Genomic DNA, 26,509 nt, shown 5'->3' with positions numbered 1-26,509 from the left:
GACAATATTGGACAACATATACGTATAAACGATAAAGGTATGTAAAGTTAACATTTTCTTCTTTTGGCATGATCCATATGAAACGAACGAATGACGTATGCTTAAATTCCAAAGAAACTCTTATTCGTAGATATACTCGGATGACTACCGTTCTTGATTTTCAAAATTTATATTGTTATGTCTTGACTCATGTGTATAATTCCAACCATCCTAGTTGGTATAACTCATGTTGTGGTATAATTTATATTTTAGTATAATCCATAATTGGTGTGATTCATAATAACTATTGTCTTGGTTTTCAAATGATAGACTGTTTTGCTTATTCTATTAAGTCTCCGATAATGATCAAATTTCACAAGGTTGCTAATGATACCTTATTCGTGCATATTGTTATGGTATTATTCACCGAGTCCTACGATAGGCCGGATATGTTATCATGTATGGATTCTACTATATTATTCACCGAGTCCCTTACTAGAGGGCCGGGTACGTGATATGATAATATGATATTATGATGATATGACGATATGATTATGGCACCGAGTCCCATAATGGGCCGGGTACAGTATCAGTGTACACTACTCTATTCACTGAGTCCCTTGCTAGAGGGCCGGGTATGGTATATATATACATATGACGATATATTGATATAATTGTGACACTGAGTCCCTTGCTAGAGGGTCGAGTATGGTATATATATACATATGACGATATATTGATATAATTATGACACCGAGTCCCTTGCTAAAGGGTTGGGTATGGTATATATATACATATGACGATATATTGATATAATTATGACACCGAGTCCCATAACAGGCCAGGTACGATATATGATGATGATATGCATGTCTTTATTTTATAAGACACAGGTACAGTAATTTATTGATTATGATACTTGACTCCTGAATCTTTATTTTAGATGTGATCTCCTTTACGATATTTTATGCTTTATATACTCGGTACATATTTCGTACTGACCCCCTTCTTCGGGGGGCTGCGTTTCGTGCCCGAGGTACAGATACTCATTTTGGAGAGCCACCACCTTAGGATTCTACTCAATGGGTTGAAGTGCTCCATTGTCTCGGAGCCTAAACTTTTGGTACTAATCCTTATAATGTATATATTTGTGTATTTAGGGGTACGGCGGAGCCCTATCCCGTCATATGCTATTGTTAATCCTCTTAGAGGTCTGTAGACACATGAGTGGGTTGTATATAGATATTGTCCGGTGTACTAGTATGGCTTATGTTTTTTGGACGTTTACATTCGGAGTGGAAGCCTTGTCGGCTTACATATTCTGTTATCTTATTTTTGACAATTAAGACTCCCCAAGAAATAGTTGATTTTGGTATATATATAAGTGACCGTTTGAGACGACGTGCTACCCATATAAATTCTATATCGTCTTTAATTGTTGATTGATAATAGATAATATGTGTGTATACGAGTGTCCAATTCGGACACTAGTCACGAGGCTAGGTCGTGACATAGCTGCTGCGTACCTCATTAACAAACTTCCAGTAGTGTGCTTGAGTTCCACACTCCTTATGAAAGATTGTATGGCAGAACTTATTTGAGAACTATTGGCTGTCTAGCCCTAGCTAAGAACCTCACTGAACATGACAAACTCATGTCCAGATCAAAGTCAGCTGTGCACATAGGATACTCTGAAGTGCAGAAAGGATATATCCTGTTTGACTTGCACAATAACACGTTCTTTATCATCAGTGATGTTCATTTTAGAGAAGACATATTTCCATTTGCCAAGGATGATAGTTCTGAAACATAGCAGCTGTTTGTAGACAACCTGCAAGGCCTAGGTGAGATAGCTCCACAGCTTCATCAACTACATCCTTTCATAGTCTCAGGTACTGCTCTATTTATACTATTAAAAAAGGCTACATGTGTACATCCAGATGGTGGTGAGCAAGACTGTATGCCTACACAACTACACACTGATGCAAGTGGCTCTGATGTGTCTGGTCCAACTATCACTAGAAGATCTACCAGATCTAAACAACCTTCCATATGGCTGAAGGATTTTGTTTCTCTAAATGTTAAACAGGATGTCCATTATCCCCTGTCCAACTATGTAGGTTATTCTCATCTCTTACCTTCTCATTAGTGTTTTTTGCAGCTACATCATCTGTGATAGAACTCATCAGCTATGCTGAAGCAGTCAAAGATCCAAGATGGATTGAAGCTATGCAGACAGAGATCCAAGTCTTAGAAAATAACAATACCTGGGATATTACTTCCTTACTTGTAGGGAAGAAGTCTATTGGTCGCAGATGGATCTACAAGGTTAAATACAAATCCACAGGTAAAATAGAGAGGTTCAAAGCAAGACTAGTAGCAAAAGGATATAGCCAACAAGAAGGAATTGATTACAAAGAAACCTTTTCTCCTATTGTGAAGATGGTAACTGTCATGGCCATCATTTTCACTACATCTTCCAAGAATTGGCACATCCATCAAATAGATGTCTTCAATGCCTTTCTACATGAAGACCTAGAGGGTGAAATATATATGCAGTTGCCTTAGGGATTTGTCAGTCAAGGAGAGAAGGTATGTAGACTAACAAAGTCCCTTTATGGACTCAAACAAGCTCCAAAGCAGTGGAACCACAAACTTAGTGAGACTCTTACTTCTCTCAAGTTCAAACAAAGTCAATATGATTACTCCTTATTCATCAACAAGTCAGCAGAAAGTATTATTATTATACTGTATATGTAGATGACATGTTAGTTACTGGCAGCAGCCTAAAGTTGATAAAAGAGACAAAGAAAGCTCTACAAAGTGCATTCAAGATGAAGGACTTAGGGGAGCTCAAATACTTCCTAGGGATTGAATTTTCAAGATCCACAATAGGAATACTTATGCATCAGAGGAAGTATACTCTTGATCTGATAGCAGAAGTAGGGATGACTGTAGCCAAGCCGGCAAGAACACCTATAGATGTCAACATCAAGCTTACATCAAAGTTCTATGATGACCATGTGAACCAAAAGCAAGAAGAGCCACATGATCCTCTAATAGACCATGCAACTTATCAAAAACTTATAGATAAGCTTTTGTATCTCAACATGACAAGGCCAGATATAGCCTTCAGTATCCAAATATTAAGTCAGTTCCTGAACCAGCCAAAGAAATCCCACATGGATACAGCACTAAGAGTAGTCAAGTATTTGAAAAGGCAACTTGGACAAGGTATACTACTGTCCAGTCAATCAGACAACCAAATTACAGCATTCTGTGATGCAGACTAGGCAGCTTGTGCACTCACCAGAAAATCAGTTATAGGCTACTTGATCAAGATGGGAAAATTACTAATATTATGGAAAGCAAAGAAACAAACCACAGTGTCTAGAAGTTCAACTGAAGCTGAATATAGAAGCATGTCTTCTACTATTTCAGAACTTGTGTAGCTAATGGGAATATTGAAAGAAGTTGATGCTGAAATGAAGGTACTAGTGCAGGTGTATAGTGATAGCAAAACTGCAATTCAAATTGCAGCCAATCCAGTTTATCACGAACGAACAAAACATATAGAGATAGATTGTCATTTCATTAGAGAAAGATTGCAACAAGGCATGATCAAAGTCGACTACCTACCAACCCAAGAACAACCAGCTGAGCTGTTGACAAAGGGACTGCCTAGAGCTCAACATGAGCACCTTCTATCCAAGTTATGAGTCTTAAACATTTTTGCACCTCCTAGCTTGAAAGGGAGTGTTGAGATGTAAAGAAAGTGGTTAAAGGAGATAGAAGAATTAGTTAGAAGTAAGGATAGTGTAGTTATCTTACCTCATATATAGTTAGAACTAGCTAACCAATTAGTTAGTTAGTTAAGCCACCTAATTAGCTATATATATATATATATATATATATATATATATATATCAACTATGTACTGTTACAAGTTAGGGCATTAGCTGAGCCCCAAATGAAAATTCTCTCCTCTTTTCTATACTCTAACTTCTCTCTTCATTCTCTCTATCTTGTTCGTGTTTGATCTTAGAAGCAGCAGAGTTCAAACAAGCTCAAATATATATTTTGAAAAATATTTTTTCAGCTTACTTATCAAATATCATAAAATTATTATATTTTAAACTTATTTTTGAAGAAAAAAACAATTTCCTTCTTACCAAAAACACGCTAATGAAACATCTTCACGTAGAGATCGATACCCTTGAATGGAAGTACATTTTCATAAGGTAAATGGATCAAAAATACCCCCAAACTATATTAAATAGCTCATATCTATCTTTCATTTATTTTTTATTAAAAAATATGCTTTCCGTCTATTTTTTGGACTGCAAATGCCCTCAAAACTAACATATATCCACACAAGTCATTTATCACTGACATAACGTTTTAATATGACAAAAAGGGGCAAAATTGCTCTCGAACTATCAAAAATAGCTCAAATTTATCCTTCGTTTGCTTTTGATGACCATATAAGCCATTTATCGCTAACATGACAGTTCGCATTATTAATGCGCTCTCTATTTTAATTTATGTGATATATTTTAACTTAGCAAAGACTTGAAGTATCGTATTCTACCATATGCCACTTAATTTAGGGGCCCATTGTTTAGCAAATTGCAAACAATCTTACTTTATTTGCATGCTAAAAGTTCGTTTCACAAAATTTGAAATAATTTAAAACTCGAACTTAATTTGTGACGATTTAAAAATGTATCTTAATTTTAAATATTTCTTTCTTTTCCTAATACTTAGACTTATTTGAACTTTAAAAAAATTAGTTGAACCTATAATTCTAAAATAAGATTTTAATATTGGCATAAAAAAAAATTATATTAAACCCACCAAAAAAGAAAGTGATTCCATTAAATGGACCAAAAAATAAAAGACAAGGATATTTTTGACAACAAAAGCGTTTGACAAGAGCAAACGAAGAGTAAATTTGAGTTATTTCTGATAGTTCGAGGGCAAGTTTTTTCCCTTTTTGTCATATTAAACTGTCACATCAACGATAAATGACTTATGTGGATATCTGTTAGTTTTGAGGGCATATGCGGTCCAAAAAATAAAAGGAAAAGATAAATTTGAGCTGTTTTTGACACCAAAAGCAAACAGATGATAAATTTAAGCTATTTCTGATAGTTCGGGGGGATTTTGTCCCTTTCTTTGCCACTTTGAACTGTCATATCAGCGATAAATGACTTAAATGGACATCAGTTAGTTTGGACGGCATTTCTGGTCCAAAAAATAGACGAAAAAGATATTTTTGATACCAAAAATGAAAGTAGGATAAATGTGAGCTATTTCAAAAATATTTTTGGGCCTTTTCCATTTTCATAATACTTACTTATGTCTTTTGTGTTGAAATTATTTTTTTTATATCTCAAAAATCTCTATAGTGTTTAGAGAAAATTTCACAAATAGCTACTATAAGTATCTTAATTATGCTCTTTAGCTATAATTAAATATTTACGGGTTGTAGCTATAGTTTAAGCTGCGTCGTTTATATAATTCGCGGATGAGTTTGTATAATTGAGTAGTTTTTGTATAAACTCGAAATAAAGAAATTATGCATACATAAACATCTTAACTTTAAACAGTTATACAAATTATATTATTAAAAATTACCTTATTCAAATTATATTATACAAATTTTGAATTATACAAACCTGTGAATTATATAAACTCGGACATTAATTATCGCTAAATATTAATAGAGAATTGTAAATTAGGTAAACTATAACTGTGTTAACTAATTAACTAGTATATATTTGCTCATTCTTGTAATTTTCCCTAGTCATTAATCATCTTGGGAAACTTACATAAATATACAATATTAAGAAAATATTTACCATTTATAACAATAAAAAAATAATTTCACTGAACACTTATAATACATTTATAATACAGTTTTAATACATATTGCAGAGAACTATTTATAAAACATATATAATACAAGTTTTATAAATGGATAATACATTTATCACATATTTTAATAGACTTATAATATATTATGTTAGTTTCTTACTACACAAACATAATATATATTTTAAAACACTTATAATATATTTATATTGTATGCATAATTCACTTTTAATACAAGTGTAGATTTATCATAATATTGCTATATATTGCTATAAATGGTAATAAATAAAAAATATCGCTAAAATCAGTAATTAGTTTTTAAAAAGCACTCAATCAAGTAATTTTTCCAATCATCTTTTGGGTAAATTAATGGGCTTTGTCCAGCATATCCATCCGGGCTTCAAGAAGCGGGCCCAGCCCATTAATTAGAGTCGGTTCTTGCAGAGTCCGAATTTCCTATTTCTCTGCTGTCAATAAAATTAATTTTTTGTTTATTTTTCTTCTGCTTATACTTTACAAAAAATTCCTTTTTCTATTCCCTTCTTGTTTGTTTCTTCGCAGATTAGTGTTTGCAGAAAAATCATCAACTGGTGTGTTGGAGTTTTTGCGCGAAGGAAGAATGGTAATTAGCCAATTTCCTAAATTTCGTGTTTTGGATATTTGTATTGATTATTGATTTAGGGTTTCTTATGTAATAGATTTTACCTGGTTTCAGGCAACTCTTGCTGATTCTTTCCTGGCAGATCTGGATGAATTGTCCGATAATGAAGCTGATGCTATTGTGAGTATATCTTTTTTACTTTTTTTCCGCTCACTACACTGTTTGGATGGTTGTTACATATTGTTTCATAACGTGTTGTATTGCATTGTACTGTATTGGTCTAATCAGTACAACGTTTGGATAAATTGTGTCGTTCTCGGTCCTGGGATGATGTCACTAATTTGAATGATAAACCCACGACAAAATTAGGGTACATGGAAGAGCTACTATTGAAAAGTAGGAATAGGATAAAATAGGATTATTAAAGGGCAGCCCGGTACACTTAAGCTTCCGTTATGCGCAGGGTCCGGGGAAGGGCCCGACCACAAGGGTCTATTGTACGCAGCCTTACCTTGCATTTCTGCCAGAGGCTGTTTCCAAGGCTTGAACTCGTGACCTCCTGGTCACATGGCAGCAACTTTACCAGTTACTCCAAGGCTCCCCTTCATAAAATAGGATTATTAAATAATAAATAAAGACAAATGAGAAGAAAATATTAAGCTAACAATGCAATTACACCAAATCGCTCGTTACACAAAATGGGACTTTTGGTCGTTAACTAATGATGTATTTAAGCAATATGATATAATAAAATTTGAATAACAACCAAAAGAAACATTAAATTTAAACTAATAATACAACGGGTAACAACCATCCAAACAAGGTGTTAGTAATATCCATTTCTTCATTTTCTATTTTCCTCTGTAATTTTTCTGTGGTTAGGGTTGGGTGATCATTGTGGGTGGAAGATTATGTCCATTTGATTATCAAATTCCTTTCTTATCTTCATTTCACCTGGACTGAATTTTTTCCTCTTTATTTAACTAGGATGAGGAGAATCTTGATACTGAACAGATGGAGGAAGATGGAGACTTAGCAGACATTGAAGCACTTAATTATGATGATCTAGATAATGTTTCCAAGCTGCAAAAATCACGTCGCTACATTGACATAATGCAGGTTTATACAGGCCTTATCTTTAATATCCTCATATCATGTCCCCGGTTATACTTATAAACAATTTCCCCAATTAAAACAATGTGGACTGCCCACATTATATTTTCTTGTCTAACTATTGATGCCTCTTTCTGATTTGAATTCGAAGGTCTTATTTGCTTGGTATCTCTGAAGTCTAGAGTTGCGTATTTTTAATTCCTGTTACCTTTTCTCTTTCGTCCTATGTCATTTCTATTTATATCATGTCAACATGGACTGGCAAGTGAAATAATCTCTGTAGCTTCCTTTTTCCCTTCTGGGTTGAATTGTTGAAATTAGAGGTTAAATATCTCATGTGTTAGTTTGAAATTTAGAGATTTTTATTTCTGCTGTCTTCTTATTCTTATCCTCCAACTATCCGCTTTTCCTACGGTGCTAGGAGTAATTTCAAATGGTAATAAGCTATTAATGCTGCAGAAAGTTGAAGATGCACTTGAGAAGGAGTCTGATGTCACGAATAAAGGTTTGGTTCTCGAAGACGATCCAGAGTATCAGTTGATAGTAGACTGTAATGCCTTATCAGTTGACATTGAGAATGAAATTGTTATAATCCATAACTTCATACGTGACAAGTATCGATTGAAATTTCCTGAGTTAGAGTCACTTGTTCATCACCCGATTGATTATGCTCGGGTTGTTAAAAAAATTGGAAATGAAATGGATCTGACTCTTGTTGACTTGGAAGGACTGCTACCCTCAGCTATCATCATGGTTGTGTCTGTTACGGCATCAACTACCAGTGGCAAGCCATTGCCAGAAGATGTTTTACAGAAGACGGTTGAAGCATGTGATAGAGCCCTTGCTCTCGATTCAGCGAAGAAAAAGGTTCTTGATTTTGTTGAGAGTCGAATGGGATATATTGCTCCCAATCTTTCTGCTGTAGTTGGGAGTGCAGTTGCTGCAAAACTTATGGGTACTGCTGGTGGTCTCTCATCGTTGGCAAAAATGCCTGCTTGTAATGTCCAGCTTCTTGGTGCCAAAAGGAAGAATTTAGCAGGGTTCTCCACAGCAACATCCCACTTTCATGTGGGTTATATTGAGCAAACAGAACTATTTCAGAGTACACCTCCTTCCTTAAGGATGCGAGCCTGTAGATTGCTGGCAGCAAAATCTACTTTAGCTGCTCGTGTTGACTCGATCAATGGAGACCCAGCTGGAAAAACCGGAAGATCTCTTAGGGAAGAGATCCGTAAAAAGATAGAGAAGTGGCAAGAGCCACCTCCTGCAAAGCAGCCAAAGCCTCTTCCAGTTCCTGATTCTGAGCCTAAGAAAAAGAGAGGTGGCCGTCGGCTGAGAAAGATGAAAGAAAGGTATGGATGTTTCCACTTCATCTCATGTGAACTACAGTTTCCAGAGATATATATGGTGAAGCACACGTTTTTGATTGACATAAACGTTTTCGTGGTATTTCATCAGATATGCTATCACGGACATGCGGAAGCTAGCAAATAGGATGCAGTTTGGAATACCTGAAGAAAGCTCATTAGGTAATACCAACCAGATCAATGCAACCCCTCACCTTCTAAATTAAATAGAAGTACCAGAAGGAAGAGCAAAAAGTGAAAATGGAAAAAGTTTGGTTAAAACTGTTCTTGAATTAAATGTTTTCATTTCCTAAGTATTGTTGGTGGTGATTGATGGCCATGTTGTTTGCTAACTGCATATTGTATGAAATCTCTGATGCATATTGGAGTACATAACTGGTGCATGCGAAATGATTAGGTGTATAATGTCTGTTAGTACAATTTCTTGCGAGTATTCACAGATTTTGTGAGATGAGAGGACTTAAACCTAATCTGAGATGGTTAGCTCTTGGTACTTTTTTAGGATTTTGCTTTTCAGCTATTCTTTTGATAGTGTAGATCAGGACTGATGTTGTTCTTCACTTCATATTTGATCTTCTTGGAAACTAGGGGATGGACTAGGAGAGGGCTATGGCATGCTTGGTCAAGCTGGAAGTGGCAAATTGCGTGTATCAGTTGGTCAGAACAAGCTTGCTGCCAAAGTAGCAAAGAAGTATGTCTCTCTTCTCTTCTATTTTCCCAGAAAAGCTCTTACTTGTTGAACATTGATGACCAGTGAATTTTGCAGTATATGGGGCTTTCAACAATTGTGTTTTTAACTCACTGTCTGTCTGTCTTGCCCCTCTTTGTTTCTTATCGCTTGACAATTTTCCAGATTCAAGGAGAAGAGTTATGGAAGCAGCGGTGCTACATCAGGCTTGACTTCAAGTTTGGCCTTTACTCCTGTGCAAGTAAGCTCTCTTTTATTGTTTAATTACTTATTGGTGTTTTATTCTTGTCAAGCATCTATCATACACAAGATTCACAAAGGTACTGCATGTGGAGTCAGAAGGCTGAGTTCTGCAACTAAAATGTTTCATGTTGTTTTAAGACGCTTTGTGAAATTGCTCTATGAATAATTCTAACGCTGTCCCTTTCCAGCATGATTACTAGTCTTTCCATGATTCCTGCCGCTTTATCAAAAAATAAATAAATTGGCAAGTTGTTCTTCCTGCATGATAATAAGAGGGTCATCTTCATTCTTATCAAGCAAGAACAATCCATTAAACTGACATTTGTTGGTCTTTATTCTATACTTCCTTGGGAGTACCTTTGTTTAGGTCTTGTGTGCAGGATCGTCTCCCTGTTTTGTCAATAATAATACTGTTTACTCATCAGAAAAAGAAAATAGTACATTTATCAAAAGGTGCCAACTCCACTTTATTATTTGTTTGAATACTTGGTGATTTAGGGGGATGTAATCTCTAGAAATAATACTGATGAGGTTATTCTAAGAATTATATTCTTCTTCTTTGTACTTGGATTTGCTGCACTTCAGCAGAGGTTTTTTCAGATACAACCTCTCTATCTTCACGAGGTGTTGGTAAGGTCTGCGTACACTTTATCCTCCCCAGACCCCACTTGTGGGATTTCACTGGGTATGATGTTGTTGTTGTTCCAACCCACCCAAGGTTGAACGGGCTGAGTTAGTAATTAATAAGCAAATGGGTCAAACAGGGTATATCCGCTTTGACCTCTGTTAGAAGACCGGGTTAGAATGGTTCATTATGAGGTTATCCCATGGGTCGGAAAACAGTCCAGTCCAACTGATCAGAATGAATTTTTTGAATTTCTACTGGATTCCCCAATTCTCTGCATCTCCTCGTCGGAGAAATCCAGCAAGGAAAGAATCTTTTCACCACCCAGTGCCTTCGCTGGTAGACTCCAATGAAGTCACTGCTGACCCTTCTCCCATTCTCTAAAATCTCCTACTCTCTCTGTAACCAATGCCAAGATTATATAAAGAAACACCAAATTGTACAGAAGTCTGAGGCACCTCACAGCGAATGGGACTATGTACTCAGTTTAGGCAACTGTCTAATTCTTATTTGTTCGGGAATATGCTGGCTATGCAATATCAAAATGATTTGGGAACATGAGCACTTTTTTCATTGTTAAAGGTAAAGTATTCACATGGTCCAAATCTTCGCGAAGGCACAGTAGGAATCACAATGTAATTTATGGTTCAGCTGAGTTTTTGCCAGAAAATATCTAATGTAGGTGGATGGGGATAAGCTTGTCTACATGTGCACTTTTTAAGTTTTAAGGTTGCCCCTTTACACTTGTCATGCCAGTTTCTCTGATTTGGTTATTTTCTTAAGAATGTGTTGGTCTAATTCAGTCAATCCTTTTATCTCCTACCCCCTTTTCTTTGAGTACTTTGTCTTTTGTGTTGGTTATCCTGATGCTAACTTAATGTCAGGGGATCGAGCTATCAAATCCTCAGGCGCTTGCAAATCAGCTTGGCAGTGGAACTCAGAGCACCTATTTCTCGGATACTGGAACGTTTTCTAAGATTAAGAGAACATGAACCTGACCTAGTGGGCACCAATGTCCAGGTTCTTTCCGATTCAGTGCAGTAAGGCACTGTACTGAAATGCAAGCTGTGTTTTTTCTGGACCGTGTTTTTGATAGAAGAAACACTATGCAAATCGTTTGATACATCAGATGTAGCATATATGTACATCAGAATTACTAGACCTGCGAATCTAATACTCTACTGTATTTGTGGCCTGCCCAAATGATTGTCATCTTTGGTTAGTAATAGAAAAAATTGCACCTCTTTGTTCCTCATCCTAGCAAGTGCATTCGGTACAGTAATTTCTTCGCATCAGCTTCACTGAACTGATGATTTAATAGAGTCGCAAAAACAAAATCATTAAGCAGAAGTCTGCTCGTATGCGTTGGTCATGGCTCAACTTGCTCGACGTTTTGTACTGTTTTTTTCTTCTTCTTGTTAATGAAGACTGTTGTTATAGGATCAGTTTGCCATGTGCTAAATCTTTGCAGAAAGTGTTGCGCAACTTTTTTTTTTTTTGGTTCCAAGTGAAGAAAAAAAGGAAAAGATTAAGGAAAAAGTTTTCAAGGGGCATCCTCACCAGAACAATGTAGAACAAAGATATTCGACAAGAAAATTGAGTTGTGACCAAAAGCACTTTAACAGTGGTCATGAGTCATGACTCATGATGAAATGGTAAAAGTTAAAACTAATCATATGCACACGCAAATTATTGATTGGACCTCGTACACCTATAGCTTTATGCTCTTTCTTCCTTCAATGATTGAATTTTGTCGTCCCCAAGAAAAGAAGTGTTTGGATGTGGGATTATTATAATGATGACATCCTCTGTTTCAAAAAAGAAAAGTGGAGGGGTTATCAATTCAAACATTTTCTATTAAAAATATTTTTCCATTCTCATTTTCACTTCCACCTTCTAACCTCCATCCCCACCCCCCGCCCATACGTATTGAACACAAAATAATAAATAAAAAATCACTTATATTCCTATTAGATTTTCCTCTATCGAAGACATCCTAAATTGTTTTTAGTATAAAAGATGATTATAATGCATCTAAATTATACATGAAAAGTTGTAGTCGAAGAAAATTGTTTCCTCTTGTAGTATAAGTGGTGACAGAAATTTTTTGATTTCTGCCAGCATGACATGGTGGGAGTGTAATGGTGACCTTGAATTGGACGGACACTGCATGCTTAAAATGGAACAATGATTATCTTGTACAACTAATTAAAACCGCCGTGAATGGAGTAGTCATTGTGGAATATACAACAACAACAATCCAGTAAAATTGCACAACGTGGGGTCCGGAGAGGATAAAGTGTACGCAGATCTTATTCCTACCAAGGTAGGACGACTGTTTTCGAAAGACTCTCGGCTCAATAAAAGCATAAAAAAAAGTCAGATAAGGCTAAGAAATTCAAAGTGGTATGGGAAAAAAAAATAACGAAAGCGACAAAGATAAAATAGAATAATCAAAGTACAGAAAGTAATATATAGTAATATATAAGAACAAAAATCAGAGCACAAGAAATTATAGTTCACTAATACGGCTACTAATAAGAAAGAATAACGAGACTATGTACTAGCCCGAAGTAGTCATTGTGGAATATAGTTTATAATAATAGAGTGTATGTGAATGTGGGCACATAATTCAGTTTCATTGTCACTCTTTTCATGTCTATGTGGTTCCTGTTTAGACTTGGGGTTTGTTGGTCAGTATGGTGGCATCGTGCGACATTATATTGCATTGTAGGATTACCTAGTACTGAACCATCATCCTCTTTCGTCCGAAATATTTTAATTTTATCTTCTGTTATACTCTACGACACGTGGAATAAAAATCCAATTAACCACATCGTGAATCAGTGGAGTTATAGAACATGCTTTTTTCATCATTTTCACCAAACTATCTGAATGAAAAATGTATGATGGAAAACAAATTTTCACTGAAATAATGGAAATTTTCCTAATTTTTCTATATGAATTATTTACTATTTATTTTCTTTTCAATCCAAGTTATCTGTGGGAATAACCACGGAATATTTTTCAATTGAAAAATAGTAATTATTTAGTAGAAAGGGAGAGAGTGAAGCAAGTAAAGGTAAAGAGCATGCTAATTTTACTCCTTATAAGGCACGCCAAGAATAATATTTCTCCCCTCGTAGTCTAGTACTATAAGGGGTGGTCCAATTAATTAGATGCATTTATTCATTACCATGGCTCTAGTTTTCTTAAGTTGGTCAGTACATCTTGTGGGAAACTAAAAGGTCCTTGGGGGAGAAATTATATGCTAAGAGTGAATAACTATAGTCGTAAAATTAACAGATTAATAGTCAATGAAGTGGTTTAGAGGTATGAGATCTCAGATTTAATTTTCAATGGAGACAAAAAAATACTAGGTGATTCTTTCTATCTATACTGAACACCACATTCATCTTCACTTTTAATGAATCTTACGATGCTAAATTTGAGTTAGTAATTAGGCTCCAAACTGAATATCAGATACCAAAATGAGAAAATGATCGAATACATCCACAACCCTTAAACTTTCCAATAAGTTTTTTTAGACACTTGTACTGTGGCCGATTTTGATCGAGCACCTACCACTTGATAAAATGTTCTTATCATACACTTTCAACTAAATTTTGGAAAAGTTTATGCATTTATTTCAAGTGTCCATTACATATATAAGTAAAACATTTGAAAATATGTCACCTTTTAAAATTATATACGCATTAACCTCAATAAATCATAATATGCAGGTTCCAACTTATGTTGTTGTGTTCAATTAAAGAATGTGACATATTTGATGTAATTATGTAATTGACATTTGAGGACAGCACAAGTTCGTTCAAAATTTATGCGAAAATGTCTAATATGAACTATATCATATATTTAGGTGCTTAAACAAAACATGACATAATTTAAATATTTAAAGAAAATTCACGAAGGGCTTGTTTTGCCATGTGAGATGAAATCATGATTTGAAATTAAAAGCATATGACATGAAGTTGAAGTTTTGTTTGTTCATGCAATTTTAGTTTTTAAGTTCTATTTTTTTCTCATAAACATAAAACCTCATAAGTTGTGAAAACTATCAAAACCACCTCATTCTTTATATAATCTACCAAATAAGCAAAAATTCATAACAAAAGTATAATACACTATCATAAAACTATTTTAAAAAATATAACATTTATTAATCAAACTTTAGTTCAATAAAAAATTAAAATTGAAAATGAGCTGTAGGTTAAAACTCTTTAATAAAAGTATAATATATTATTACAAAGTTATGTTGGTCAATATCATTAGTAAATATATTATCATGTTCATATTCAGTAAATATTTTATAAATTCTTTGGTATTCTCGCAAAAAAAATGTAGGTATAAATTATTTTTGACCATAAATTTCAATTTCTTTTTAATATTATGTTAAATTAAATGGTGCTACATAAAATAAAACGGAGACTTGTGTCATCTGCAATTGAAGAAAGCCAAAAGTGTCCAATCGTGGTGTCAACATAGTTGTACTGTAGCACGTCCATAAAGTGGGGAAAGTACGTACCAAGTATAAAACATCAATGATGACTTTTTTTGTACCACCACTTATATAGATAAGCCAAAGGACAAATTGATTTGTCAGTGGTGAAAGTTAAAGTGTTACTGCTACTCCAAAATTGATTAGCTAGCTACCACACTCTTTTGGACTCTACTGATAAAGAATCTATGCACAACTTTTCCTAACAAAATCTTTATGTACACTCAAATACCTTGTTAAAGTGATATTGTTTGAAAATTTCACGTGTGTTATAATAAGGTCTTATTATATATGTATATTATAATTCTCTTTTTCCGGCTCGTTATCGTAAAATCGTTCAAATTTAGTTTCGTTCCCTTCGTCTTGCTTGGATTCATGCTCCCTTATTTGCAGGGGCGTATGTAAGGGGAGGTCATCCGGTTCACGTGAACTCATGCTTCCCTCCTGAGATTTTATTTTATTTTTCTTTCTAAAATTATGTAATATTTCTCTAAGTGGTTATTGATAGCTTTTTTGGTATATATGTATAAATGTCAAATCGATCAAATTTATATCTTACATCCATTTTTTTGTAATAATACATTCATCATCTCGAAATTCTGGATACGCTTCTGCTTATTTGTTCCCTTTTTATTGTGATTACATTTCTTCGAATCATCAAAATTGATCACTAATTTATAATTTTTTGGAATCAATACAAACTTAACTAAATATAGTGCATAATGAAAGAAACATACATACAAATGATATCTACTATTGAAAATAAATTATTGTTATATTATAACATTGTAAAGATATAATGTTCTTGATATACTATCAATTTATTTTGATATATTATAGTTATTTTTTTTATGACACTATTAATTTAGCGGTTAAAAAGATATTTATAGGTAAGTAATATTCCTTAAAATGTGAAATTGTCATTTTAATAACGTATATTACCTACTATATTAGGTGAAGGTAGCATAATAATGTAAACTTAAGCAAATATTGTATCTATCTTAAACTCTGCTTAAAAAAAATGATTTTCATTTTTTAAAGAATAATCAGAGGTGAAATCATAATTTTTAATTTATATATATAAGGTTCTAACTTGTTACCCCCGTCTTTGTCCATTGACCTTAATCATTCTCTATTTCTTTTGCAGCACTGAACAAATAACCCACCAAATGATCTGCATGTTTTTATTTATCCCTATTTTTTATACTCTTCTTTTCAATTTATATTGCATAGTTTAATTAGTTAGAAAGTTTTTTTATTTATAATTTTTAATATGTCATAATATTTGTATATTATAAGACTTTAGAACTTATAATCTAACATTGGTATGCAGGAGTGGAGCCAGCATTGTAATTGTGTGTTCGACAAAGTTCAATAATTTAGGCTCAAACACTGTATTTGTGTTGGAAATTTAATAAAATAAAAATCTAAGTTAATTGATTTTTAAATTTACCAAGATATCATTTTAAAAAAAGACAAGCGGAGTAATAAAAAGACAAATTAAAACAACAAAGTATTCCTGGATGTGTATATTACCCCTACTTTGGATTGCTTTAATTAATTAATGATCTTTTATTTTGTAGGTTTAGTCTCAAAGAATAGTCAAAGTAATCTCACTTGTTTCTTTTAATTTCTTATAATTTACATAAAAATGCTTGGAATTTGGTCTAAACACTTTTGATCTTTTGAATATCTTTATTTTTCCACGTGGATATATATTTCACTTTGCAGAGTTTAGCTTTATTCCGTCTTTATCACAATTTTTTTTCTTTACTAATTTGGCAAAGTGAGCCCTTTAATTTTAATTATTAATTAAATATGTGATTTAATAAGTAAAGCTCTATAATAAGCGATCATGCATTAAACGGTGATCAAGTTGGTTGAGCAAGAAATTTCTCAAATGAAGGATCTCAGGTTCAAAACATTTTGTATGTGTGCCTTTTCGATTAAGCTCATCACACGGGCTTGTGTAGTTTCTGTATGATACTATGATTTATGAACTATTACACTAGAGTGAATTTACTCAGTATTCATCCGAAGAATAGTGACTGTGTAGGACATTTTCTTATCATAAAATAATATGCAATTATGCATTAACCACGTCACAAGGATGTATAAATGTGACTTGTTCTAGTTATTAATTATAGAAATTCATAAACTTTTCCCCTATTTCTAGGGTCTTTAATTTATTACTTAAATTATCGTAATCAGACCTGCATATACTATATTTTATTTCAACCATGAAAAGGACATTTGAATTGATTAATAAGGACAAGCTCCTGATTACTAATTAACATGACACCACAAAAAGGAGAAAAAAAAAGAGGAGAATAATTAAGAAACTAATCATGAAAGTTGAACTTATTTTCTGACAATATATATATATATTTTTTGATGTTACAGCACTTGACAATTAATTAAGATGAATGGAGTATTTGTTAGCATAATTATGAAGAAATTTAGTCAAATTTGAGAACTGTAAATATGTGGTTGGCTAAATCTTAGAGGGGAACTAGTCCTATCAAAGAGATTATTTTACATGCTAAGCAGCTCATGTTTTGGTATACAATGATTTAATATAACATAAAGTTGGATAATGTTTTGACTTCAAGAAATTACCATGTCTTTGGATCTTATCCTTTTTTAAAAAATTAATTCGGCCATCTCAACTATTCCACTTAGGCATAACTAGTTATACTACTATAGGAGTACAGAGCGTTAAGCAACTTTACTCAAAATTCAGGCCGAAGAAATAAATCTTCTTTTAAAAAACTTTTTGTTGAGATTTAAAAAAAATCGTGGAACGATGATAAATTTATATTTATGTGAGCTATGCTCATAATTCGAATCGTGAAATCAGTCGTCATAATACTTGTGTCAGATTAAATGACCTATATTACAATGCACCTGGGGGTGTGACCCTACCATGGCACTGTGTGAATAATGCACAATACTTTGTGTCAGACTATCTTAGATTTTTTAATTTCTGTTATGATTTTAATTAACTCTAATTTTCTATATAATAAAAATACTTAATATTTATTTGAGGAAAGATAATATATACTCGATCATCAAAACACCACCATTAGAAAAAATAACAAATAATTTTCACTCGCTTCGTTAATTAACTAGAATTATTTGATGGCTCAAGGTTTAAGTTAATTATTACGGTATCGAGGGTGGGGACTGGGGAGTTTGGTGTATGTTGGGTGGGGTAAAAAATAAAAACAAGAAAAAGAGGTAAAAATGCATGAAAAGCAAAAGAAGATTTTAATGATTTAAGGGTTTCCAACTCAAAAGTCATAAAGAAAGACAAAGATTGGTCTCTTATTGCTACTTATATCACTTCATGGCCTCACACTCACTCTTCTCTTCTGTTGCAAGCCACAGGCCCACCTTTTGATTTTTAGTTTATTTTTATATTTATATTTATATTAATATTAGTAATGGAATTTTAATTCAGGAATGTCAAAATATAAAGAAGCTAAGTGACGTAGAAATAATGTCAATATAATATATATATATATATATATATATAGAATATTTTTATCTAACTACACAATATAATTTTTCGACGAAGGAGTGTCGCCGACACCCTCATTTTGTCACAAAATATTTTTGGTAACAAAAAACATTTCGTCAAGTGTTCGTCCCTTAACATGGGTCACTGAAAGTATACAAAGATAAATTAGTGTTTCGTCACTAAATATAATTATATCAACTACAAAATTATTTTTCGTCCCCAATTGAACAATATTTATGACGAAAGTGTTCATAACAAAAGATATAAATATTTTGTAGGTGTTAGTATATTTTCGTCACTAAAAAGGAAACTAATACTGACGAAACTATCTTATCACTAATTATTTAATTTAATTAGTGACGACTTCAATTATCTCTAAAGTTATATATTTTTCTTAGTTAAAAAAATGTAATTTTGTCACTAAAATTTGCCTTTTATATAAAAAAATAATATTTCGTCCTTAATGTATAATATAGTGACAATATTGCTTTTATAAAATGGTTTACAATTTTGTAGTTGAAAACTATTATATCGTCACTAAAAATATTGCTTTACCGACAATATAAAATCGTCACATTAATTCTCATAATTTGTAATTAATTATGAAAAATTAATAAAAATATAATTATCTTAAAAGGTATAATATAATCTTTGCTACAAAAAAGGAGCATTTTATAAATTAAAATAACATAATAAAACATGCAAGGTGCACACGAAAAAATATATCCACAATCTTATAGTTAAGAACTAATACTAAATTGACATAAAATTTCATTACAAACTCCTTAAAATTAAAAACACACAAATGAAATAAATTCTATCCAACATAAAAGTTTAATCGAAATACAAGATACATTGATATATTGAAAAAGATAAAAATATGTTGCTTCCTGAAATGCAAATGGAATCAGTTGTCTAATAACTTCAGATTTGAATAAATTTTCACCTTCATGTACCTGCCAAAAGAGAGAAAAACAATTAGTACATACAATATACATTATCAAATGGTAATCATAATTTATATATTAATTAGTCAAGCAAATAGCAGAGTGAGAAATAAGTAACAGTAAGACTCTTTGAAGTTACATAGTAAATATTTTAAGTTGTTCTTTAATTGCATAACCACGTGAATTAAGAGAGAATGTTAATTAAAAAAGTATTCTTCAAACTTTATAATAAAATAAAAATAAATAAGAACTGACTAATACAGTATACATACACAACATATAGGATGAGGAAAATCTCAAATTTGCAATGCCCAGATAAAAGGAGAGGGGATTCCCTATGAGAAAATGCACCAAAGAAAATTTATAATTTATAGTATGAAAGAGAGAAATAATATACCAAGGTGGTAATAATGCAAATCTTAGTTTTTGATCTCAACTAAGAAGATAAGTGGGGGAGAACTACGAGAGGTGCTGGGACTACAAAGGTGGCAGTAGTTAATAAAAGAGGGATTTGAGGAAAAGAAAAAATTAAGGAGGAAAACTTTGCCTCTTATTTTTTTCGCACAAATTTGAAAAAAATTAAGAAAACAATTACTGAGGAAATATAGGACTTTATCTTTTATCAGTGGTAAAACTATTTTTAGCAACCATGAAAATATAAGGTTAGGATTTATTTATACTTTAAATTTATTATTGTACCATAAATTATGAACACAATTTAATTAAATTTCTGCCATATATTTAAACCAACCAACAATGTTGTTCGGTTATTGGGTAATTTTTTGGGGGGAATTTTCAGATAGGATAAATTTTTTAAGCATAATTACTCCATATGAGTTTAGTTTCCCTAATTACTTATAATGAAAAATATAAATTTGTCATTATACAAATACTGTAGCGAATTATACAAAAGTTGTAGCAAATTATACAAACGCTATACCACGAATTATTTGTATACCAAAATATACAAACACTGATATATATATATATATATATGTATTTGTTTATCTGCCAAGCGAGATTGAGAGAGAGGAGGAGAGAAGCGAGCAAGATCGAGAGAGGGAGAAGAGAGGGGAGCAAGAGACGAATTATATATGTATATATGTCGAATTATATATGTATATTTTTCAAAAAATTGTATATATGTAACTGGTATTGTATACATATTTGTATATCTAGCAAGCAAGATTGAGAGAGAGGAGGAGAGAGGCGAGGGAGATCGAGAGTGGGAGGAGAGAGGCGAGCGAGAGGCGAATTGTATATGTATATCTGTCGAATTGTATATGTATATTTGTCAGAAAAATTATATAATGGTAACTGATATACATATATATTTATATATTTGGCAAGCGAGATTTGCCATACCGCATAAATAGATAACTATATTTGCTGCGAGCCGTAATTATTTTAAACTATACCCTAAACGCGTAATATAGTAGTAAGGTTTGACATACCACATAATTTTTCCAATTTTTATTATTATTATCAATTAGCATATAATTTTTGTAGTGGAAAATATGATATTTATCGTAAACTCACTTAATTTGAGAAAATATCCATTTTAACAAAAAAAATGTTACCATCACTTTGGACAAAATAGAACACATGTTTATTAATTCGTTTCATCATTTTTATCCAAGCACATAATTATTTATACTTTTTTCAAAAAAATTGCTATGAAATCTATTTTGATACTTCAATTATAACTTGTTCAATTGAGCATGTGAACACATGATAGATTATTTCTATTGAAAATTTTTTGGTCAAATTTTAAAAATATTTTTGTGTGTGTTCTCAAACACTCATTACTTACATAAGCTAACAACCTAAAATAGGTCACATCCTTTAATTATACTTGAGTTTTACGACTATTGGGGTTAAAGAAAAATGCAAAAAAAATCTGATCCCCATCGATTTTGAAAAAAATAAATTTAAAGCAAATCGATGGACGTCCACTCATAGAAATTATAAAAAAATAAATTGATTCTTTTAAAAGAAAATCGACAGACGTTTAATAGGCTATTTTTGAATAAATATTAATTATTTAGTTAGAAAAATGATGGATGTCCGACGATATTTGGCTTAAGAGTTTATAAAAACAGCAAAATATTTTCATCAAAGAGCATTATGATTTAGTGGTAGAACTTTTCAATTTCATGTTAAATACTTGAGTTTGTTGCCAAGTTGCTACATGATTTTTTATATATATATTTCTGAAAATCAAGGGACTTCGCGGCGGTTATAAACTGGCGGAGTCCCTCGGTATGTTTATATTGATTTTTCAATTAAAATTGATATTTATAAATTTAAGAAAATCAATAGATGACCCTTAGTTTTAATTGAGTCATAACATCAGTTTTTTTAAGGAAAACTTTCATAAATCCTACTAGTTTATGAGCTAATTACTTAGATATACTCTAATTTCCAATATTACATATCTTACTATATTTTTGTGTGTCCAAATATATTCAGATATGTCCAGATATATGTATCTCCGGATTCATAGAGTCAAAATTAGATGTAATTTGTACTTAATACATTGTATCCAAGTAGATTCGCATGTATCTAGAATATCGCCTCTCTCTAACTCTCAAGTTGAACTCTTTTCTTTATACTCCAAAGTCAAGACTCTTTAGTCATCATGGGTATCCTACCCATTCTAAACCACAGTAACAATTCTCCGACCGTCTGAACACTGTGCAACTAACCACTAAGGACATGCAAGCACGACCTGAACATCGAAGAGAGGCAAGAAATTAAAATAAGCAACTTAGCCTAGAGCACAAGCCCAAAGTTCTAACCCAATGACTCCCAAAATCAATAACTTTAGTCTAAAGTCTATCTTTCAAAATTGAAAAGGCTACTCCAAGGGGCAATCAAACCCACGGGTAGAAATATCATATTGAGACCAACTCCATTGTCGCTTTGCTGCCAACAGAACTTCTAGAAATCTCAACCAATATGAGAATCTAACCCCAAAAGCAATTTATTAGCACATTAAACTTGCCAAAAGTGACCCAATTGAACCGAACCATCACAACAAATACCAGAAGTTGACCTAACAATGCAAGTCGAAGCTGACCACTCAAACTTAAGAAAAGCTAAGCCCGAAGGTAGTGAACTAGCATATTAACCCTTTTTCAAGTGTGACCATAAATAAAACTGAACCACCATAAGGAACATTGCCAACTAACCACAATGACACTCGTGAACCTCGCACCCTGAAAAAAATTAGGAGATGATTCCACAAATTACTTTGACTCCATCCTGAATGAGATTCATTTGAGGAATTTCATTCGTCCATGGTAGCCAAAGTCTGAATTAATCAAATCACACCACAAAAGAAGATCCAAATCAATAATTTAACTCTTTGAACCACCGACATACCTGCTGTAGTTTACCGGCAGAATCAAGGCACAACACGAAATAACCGAGATTGAAGATAGTCTTGGTTTTAAAGTAAAACAAACCTATGACTGAAATTTTCAAGACATAGTGACTAACCACCTTACAGTCCATAAGTCGCAAAGGCACACCAAGGCAATTCGAATAAACCACGGTTCAACAATATGAACGCTCTCGCTTCACAATTATTCCTTCTCGCTAACTATTGGTCGGTCATAAGCACAAGAAGACTACCATTTCCATGAACCCAATAGAATCCTTTTTACGTAACACTTCAAGCAAAAACATCGCCATACTTAGAATAAACAAAGGCAATTCTAATTTCAGCCTTCCCAACTCACACCAAGCCATCTGACACTGCATCACAAAACTAGCTGACCCAATAACTTAACCATCAAACTTACCATGAAGAGGCGATCCAGCCAAATCTGAAGGTCTAATCTTAACTTCGCTACCTTAGGAACTAAGAATAAGAATGTCGAATAAAGAAAGAATCGACAAACGAGATCTACAATAGACCACAAAGGTCACAACAACAGACACACCCTTCTCTCAGCAGCAACCTCACATCAGCTAAACACACTAGTGGGCAAACTAGAAAAAGGAAAAAGGGCCAACTCAAGAAAACTCTAGAATGGCTAAACAGGAATTCCTAGAGCAATCAACTAAGCTCAACATCTACAAGTTATAACTCTACCACTACTACAACATAACAGTAAAACCAATATGATCCACTACTAAAAGAAATCACCTATGGGAGATAAACACTACACATAGTTTCAAGTAAAACTGTCATAGCAAACATTAGGCAAGTAATCAAGCTAAGTAAGCACATTCACATAAGTCCAAGTAAGATAATTACCAGAATCACAAGATAAAACTAACAAACCAAGTAATCACCAGTGGGCATGAAGACCTCAACAAGCAAGTACTACAAGTAGGGAAGGTTCTAGAAATAATTTTACACAAATATGATCAATAACTGGAATCTCATCCTCTTGTCTGACCTGTAGGAGCATGGGATGGAATGCGCCTGGCTTTGAACTAAACACCTGAACCACTAACCGCAACACTCGGAGTACCACCTCTAACTAACTATCCCTAAGCTCTACGAACTAGATCCTGTCGCCTGTGATGTGTGACTTTAGGACACTCTCTAGCCGGATGCCCAAACTCACCTCACGTATAACACTTTTCACTAAATGCAGCCTGTAGAGATGAATCAGTTGAATTTGTATGAGCCCTAAAACCTAAATACGCAGATAGCAATCCCTGAGAAGTCTGTTATAAACTCTATCCATCATGGTTACCATAACATGTCACAAGACTGTCTGGAACCTGAGGTGCTCTCGCCATGGGTCCGGTAGGTCTAAGGTAAATTTGACCCTCACTAGGATGATGCCTTTCTCGGAACAGGGTGTTACCTATACTGCGTTGATGGCGAGATCTCCTATCTCAACCTTTGTAAGTCTCCATACATGCATTCTCCATAGACCTTACATACTTGGGGAAAAGTATACACAACAGCTATCAAGTGCATTGATGCTAGCGGCAAAATCAATCCATCAGTAAACCCCTAAATCAACGCTCACTCGATAGGAAACAAGGGATGATTCTGTCCAGCCCATTTTTGAAACTCAATCATATATTTAGAAACCGATGAAGAACCTTACTGAAGACTAACAGATCCAACTTTAGGATGAGAACCGCTCGATGCACCAAAACTACTCCTGCCTATGGCGTATGCTCATCGAGATGCTAAATCTCCATTGCTGAATCCAAAGAAGCCGAGGTGGTCATAGATACAGTTAAATCCTGGGTAGTATGTGTTGATGCTCTAGCCATGTCCATCGAAAATCTCGTATTATCCATCTAAGGAGAATGAATTCCAAAAAAGTATTTAGAGTTTGATAAAGAAATTTCACATGATCAGGAATCAAGAATGGAGTTTCCCTAAAATGCCTTATAGCCTCTTAAACATAGGATACTGACGTCTCCGCACCGATCTGCAAGACTCTACTAGGCATTTGCTCTTATATCGACGATACTGGCAAATCTAAGCTCTGATACCACTCTGTCACGATCCAATTTCTTAAGTCATGATGTCACCTACTATCAACTCACTTGTAGGTAAGCCTAATACACAGTTCGGAACCACAAGCAACGGACCATCACAAGTGAAAGGAAATAAGTGAATAATAGTGATAATAATGATAAGAAAAGAAGAATAATAACAATACAACAAGATAACCTCCAAGACCTGATATCAGTCGGTAGTCGAGCTACTAAACTAATGTAAAGGAATACAAGGCTTATAAAGATACAATAATAATAATAATAATAACAATAATAATAATAATAATAATAATACAGATTGTCTCTAAATAAGAAATAAAGACTAGTCCAAGCCAATATAGAAGGAGATAAGCAACTCTGAACGTTAAGAGCTCACCCAAGTCTTCAAAATACAAGAGCTGCTCCGCACGACATCTAGTTCAGTAGTGAAAACCTGTACTATGATCTGCAGGGTGCAGAAGTGTAGTATGAGTACCAATAAATGACACTCAGTAGGCATCGGCCCGACTAAGCTCCAAAGATAAAGCAAGTATAAATAACATGTAAGCAAGGAATATATATCACAAGTAACTAACAAGAATAATACAAAAGTCTGTCATGAGGAACATCTGATATAAGAAAGAGAGAGACAAAAAATAAGGAGGGACGTACTTGGTGGCGCCAGCCCAAGACTTAAACACGAAGACACATTACGAAGGGGGAACAACTAAGTGACAACCTACTAACAAAAGTAAACACAAATATCACTTAAAGGCCCAGAGGACCATATCACTAAATCCCTACACAAAAATATAGATAAAGAAGAACAAGGGCAGTAATTACCTTCAAACAAAAGAACACCCTTTATACCGCCACAAGTTCGCAAATAGTAAGACAATACCACCCGTGCCCCTGTGCCCAGGAAGTTCACTCACAAACAGTTAAACCCGCATGACATCCCATACTACCGATATATACAAACAACTATGTTGGTGATAGGCAATGCATATATGAATGAAAGTCATGCAGTAAAATAATAATATCATCTGTGTCAAGTGCCTCAAACCAAGATATATACACCTACTTCCAGTCCTGGCCAGAAAGTAGGACCCATGCGCCTTTATGGGATCGCCATGGGGGGTTCGAAAACTCTCTTATATACCTGCCTGGTCCCGATCTAGGTCTTATATTAATTTGTATCTGATTAGAAAATCTGCTCCATTGTGATAACCGGAGATAAATAGTTAAATCGGTTTAGAAAAGGTCAAAAATCTCTACGACCGGGCCATCGTCACAAAATGAGCGCATCCTCGATTTTTCAAATCAATATCATTAACTAAGCGCATCGTCGATGCCTCCAGTCCACCAAAAATAGTAGTAATAAAGATAGTACGATCCCCATTCGAAAATCAATATAAAATAGTTTGGGTTACAATCTAGCTTTCTCAAATAAATGCCAAAAACCAATGCATGCACCTGGGTCGATTACATCGGTGTGAAAACAATGATCCAATATAATGCATGCCATCACCAGTATCCAAACAACAAGCACAATCATATACAATAA

The 26,509-nt window shown here is 33.6% G+C and overlaps 1 protein-coding gene across 1 annotated transcript; it reads left to right on the top strand.

The window, feature by feature from the left end:
• The first annotated feature begins 6,347 nt into the window (after positions 1 to 6,347).
• Positions 6,348 to 11,753, top strand: LOC129889835 (U4/U6 small nuclear ribonucleoprotein Prp31 homolog). The gene is made up of 8 exons (XM_055965292.1): positions 6,348 to 6,478; positions 6,572 to 6,637; positions 7,445 to 7,576; positions 8,030 to 8,922; positions 9,029 to 9,099; positions 9,526 to 9,628; positions 9,791 to 9,866; positions 11,378 to 11,753. Exons 1-8 carry the CDS (start codon positions 6,476 to 6,478, stop codon positions 11,483 to 11,485), a joined length of 1,452 nt encoding a protein of 483 aa, XP_055821267.1. The 5' UTR covers positions 6,348 to 6,475; the 3' UTR covers positions 11,486 to 11,753.
• The last annotated feature ends 14,756 nt before the right edge of the window (positions 11,754 to 26,509 follow it).

This window comes from Solanum dulcamara, chromosome 5 (assembly GCF_947179165.1).
Source record: "Solanum dulcamara chromosome 5, daSolDulc1.2, whole genome shotgun sequence".
Classification (NCBI taxonomy): domain Eukaryota; kingdom Viridiplantae; phylum Streptophyta; class Magnoliopsida; order Solanales; family Solanaceae; genus Solanum; species Solanum dulcamara.
The sequence above is the reverse complement of the archived record's forward strand: the minus strand, read 5'-3'. Positions and strand labels throughout refer to the sequence as shown.

What these genes read in the sequence shown, in the direction of transcription:
- LOC129889835 (XM_055965292.1), top strand. An exon ending in GCTACATTGACATAATGCAG is followed by an intron (nt 7,577 to 8,029) that starts GTTTATACAGGC and finishes TTAATGCTGCAG; the next exon opens with AAAGTTGAAGATGCACTTGA. An exon ending in ACCTGAAGAAAGCTCATTAG is followed by an intron (nt 9,100 to 9,525) that starts GTAATACCAACC and finishes CTTGGAAACTAG; the next exon opens with GGGATGGACTAGGAGAGGGC.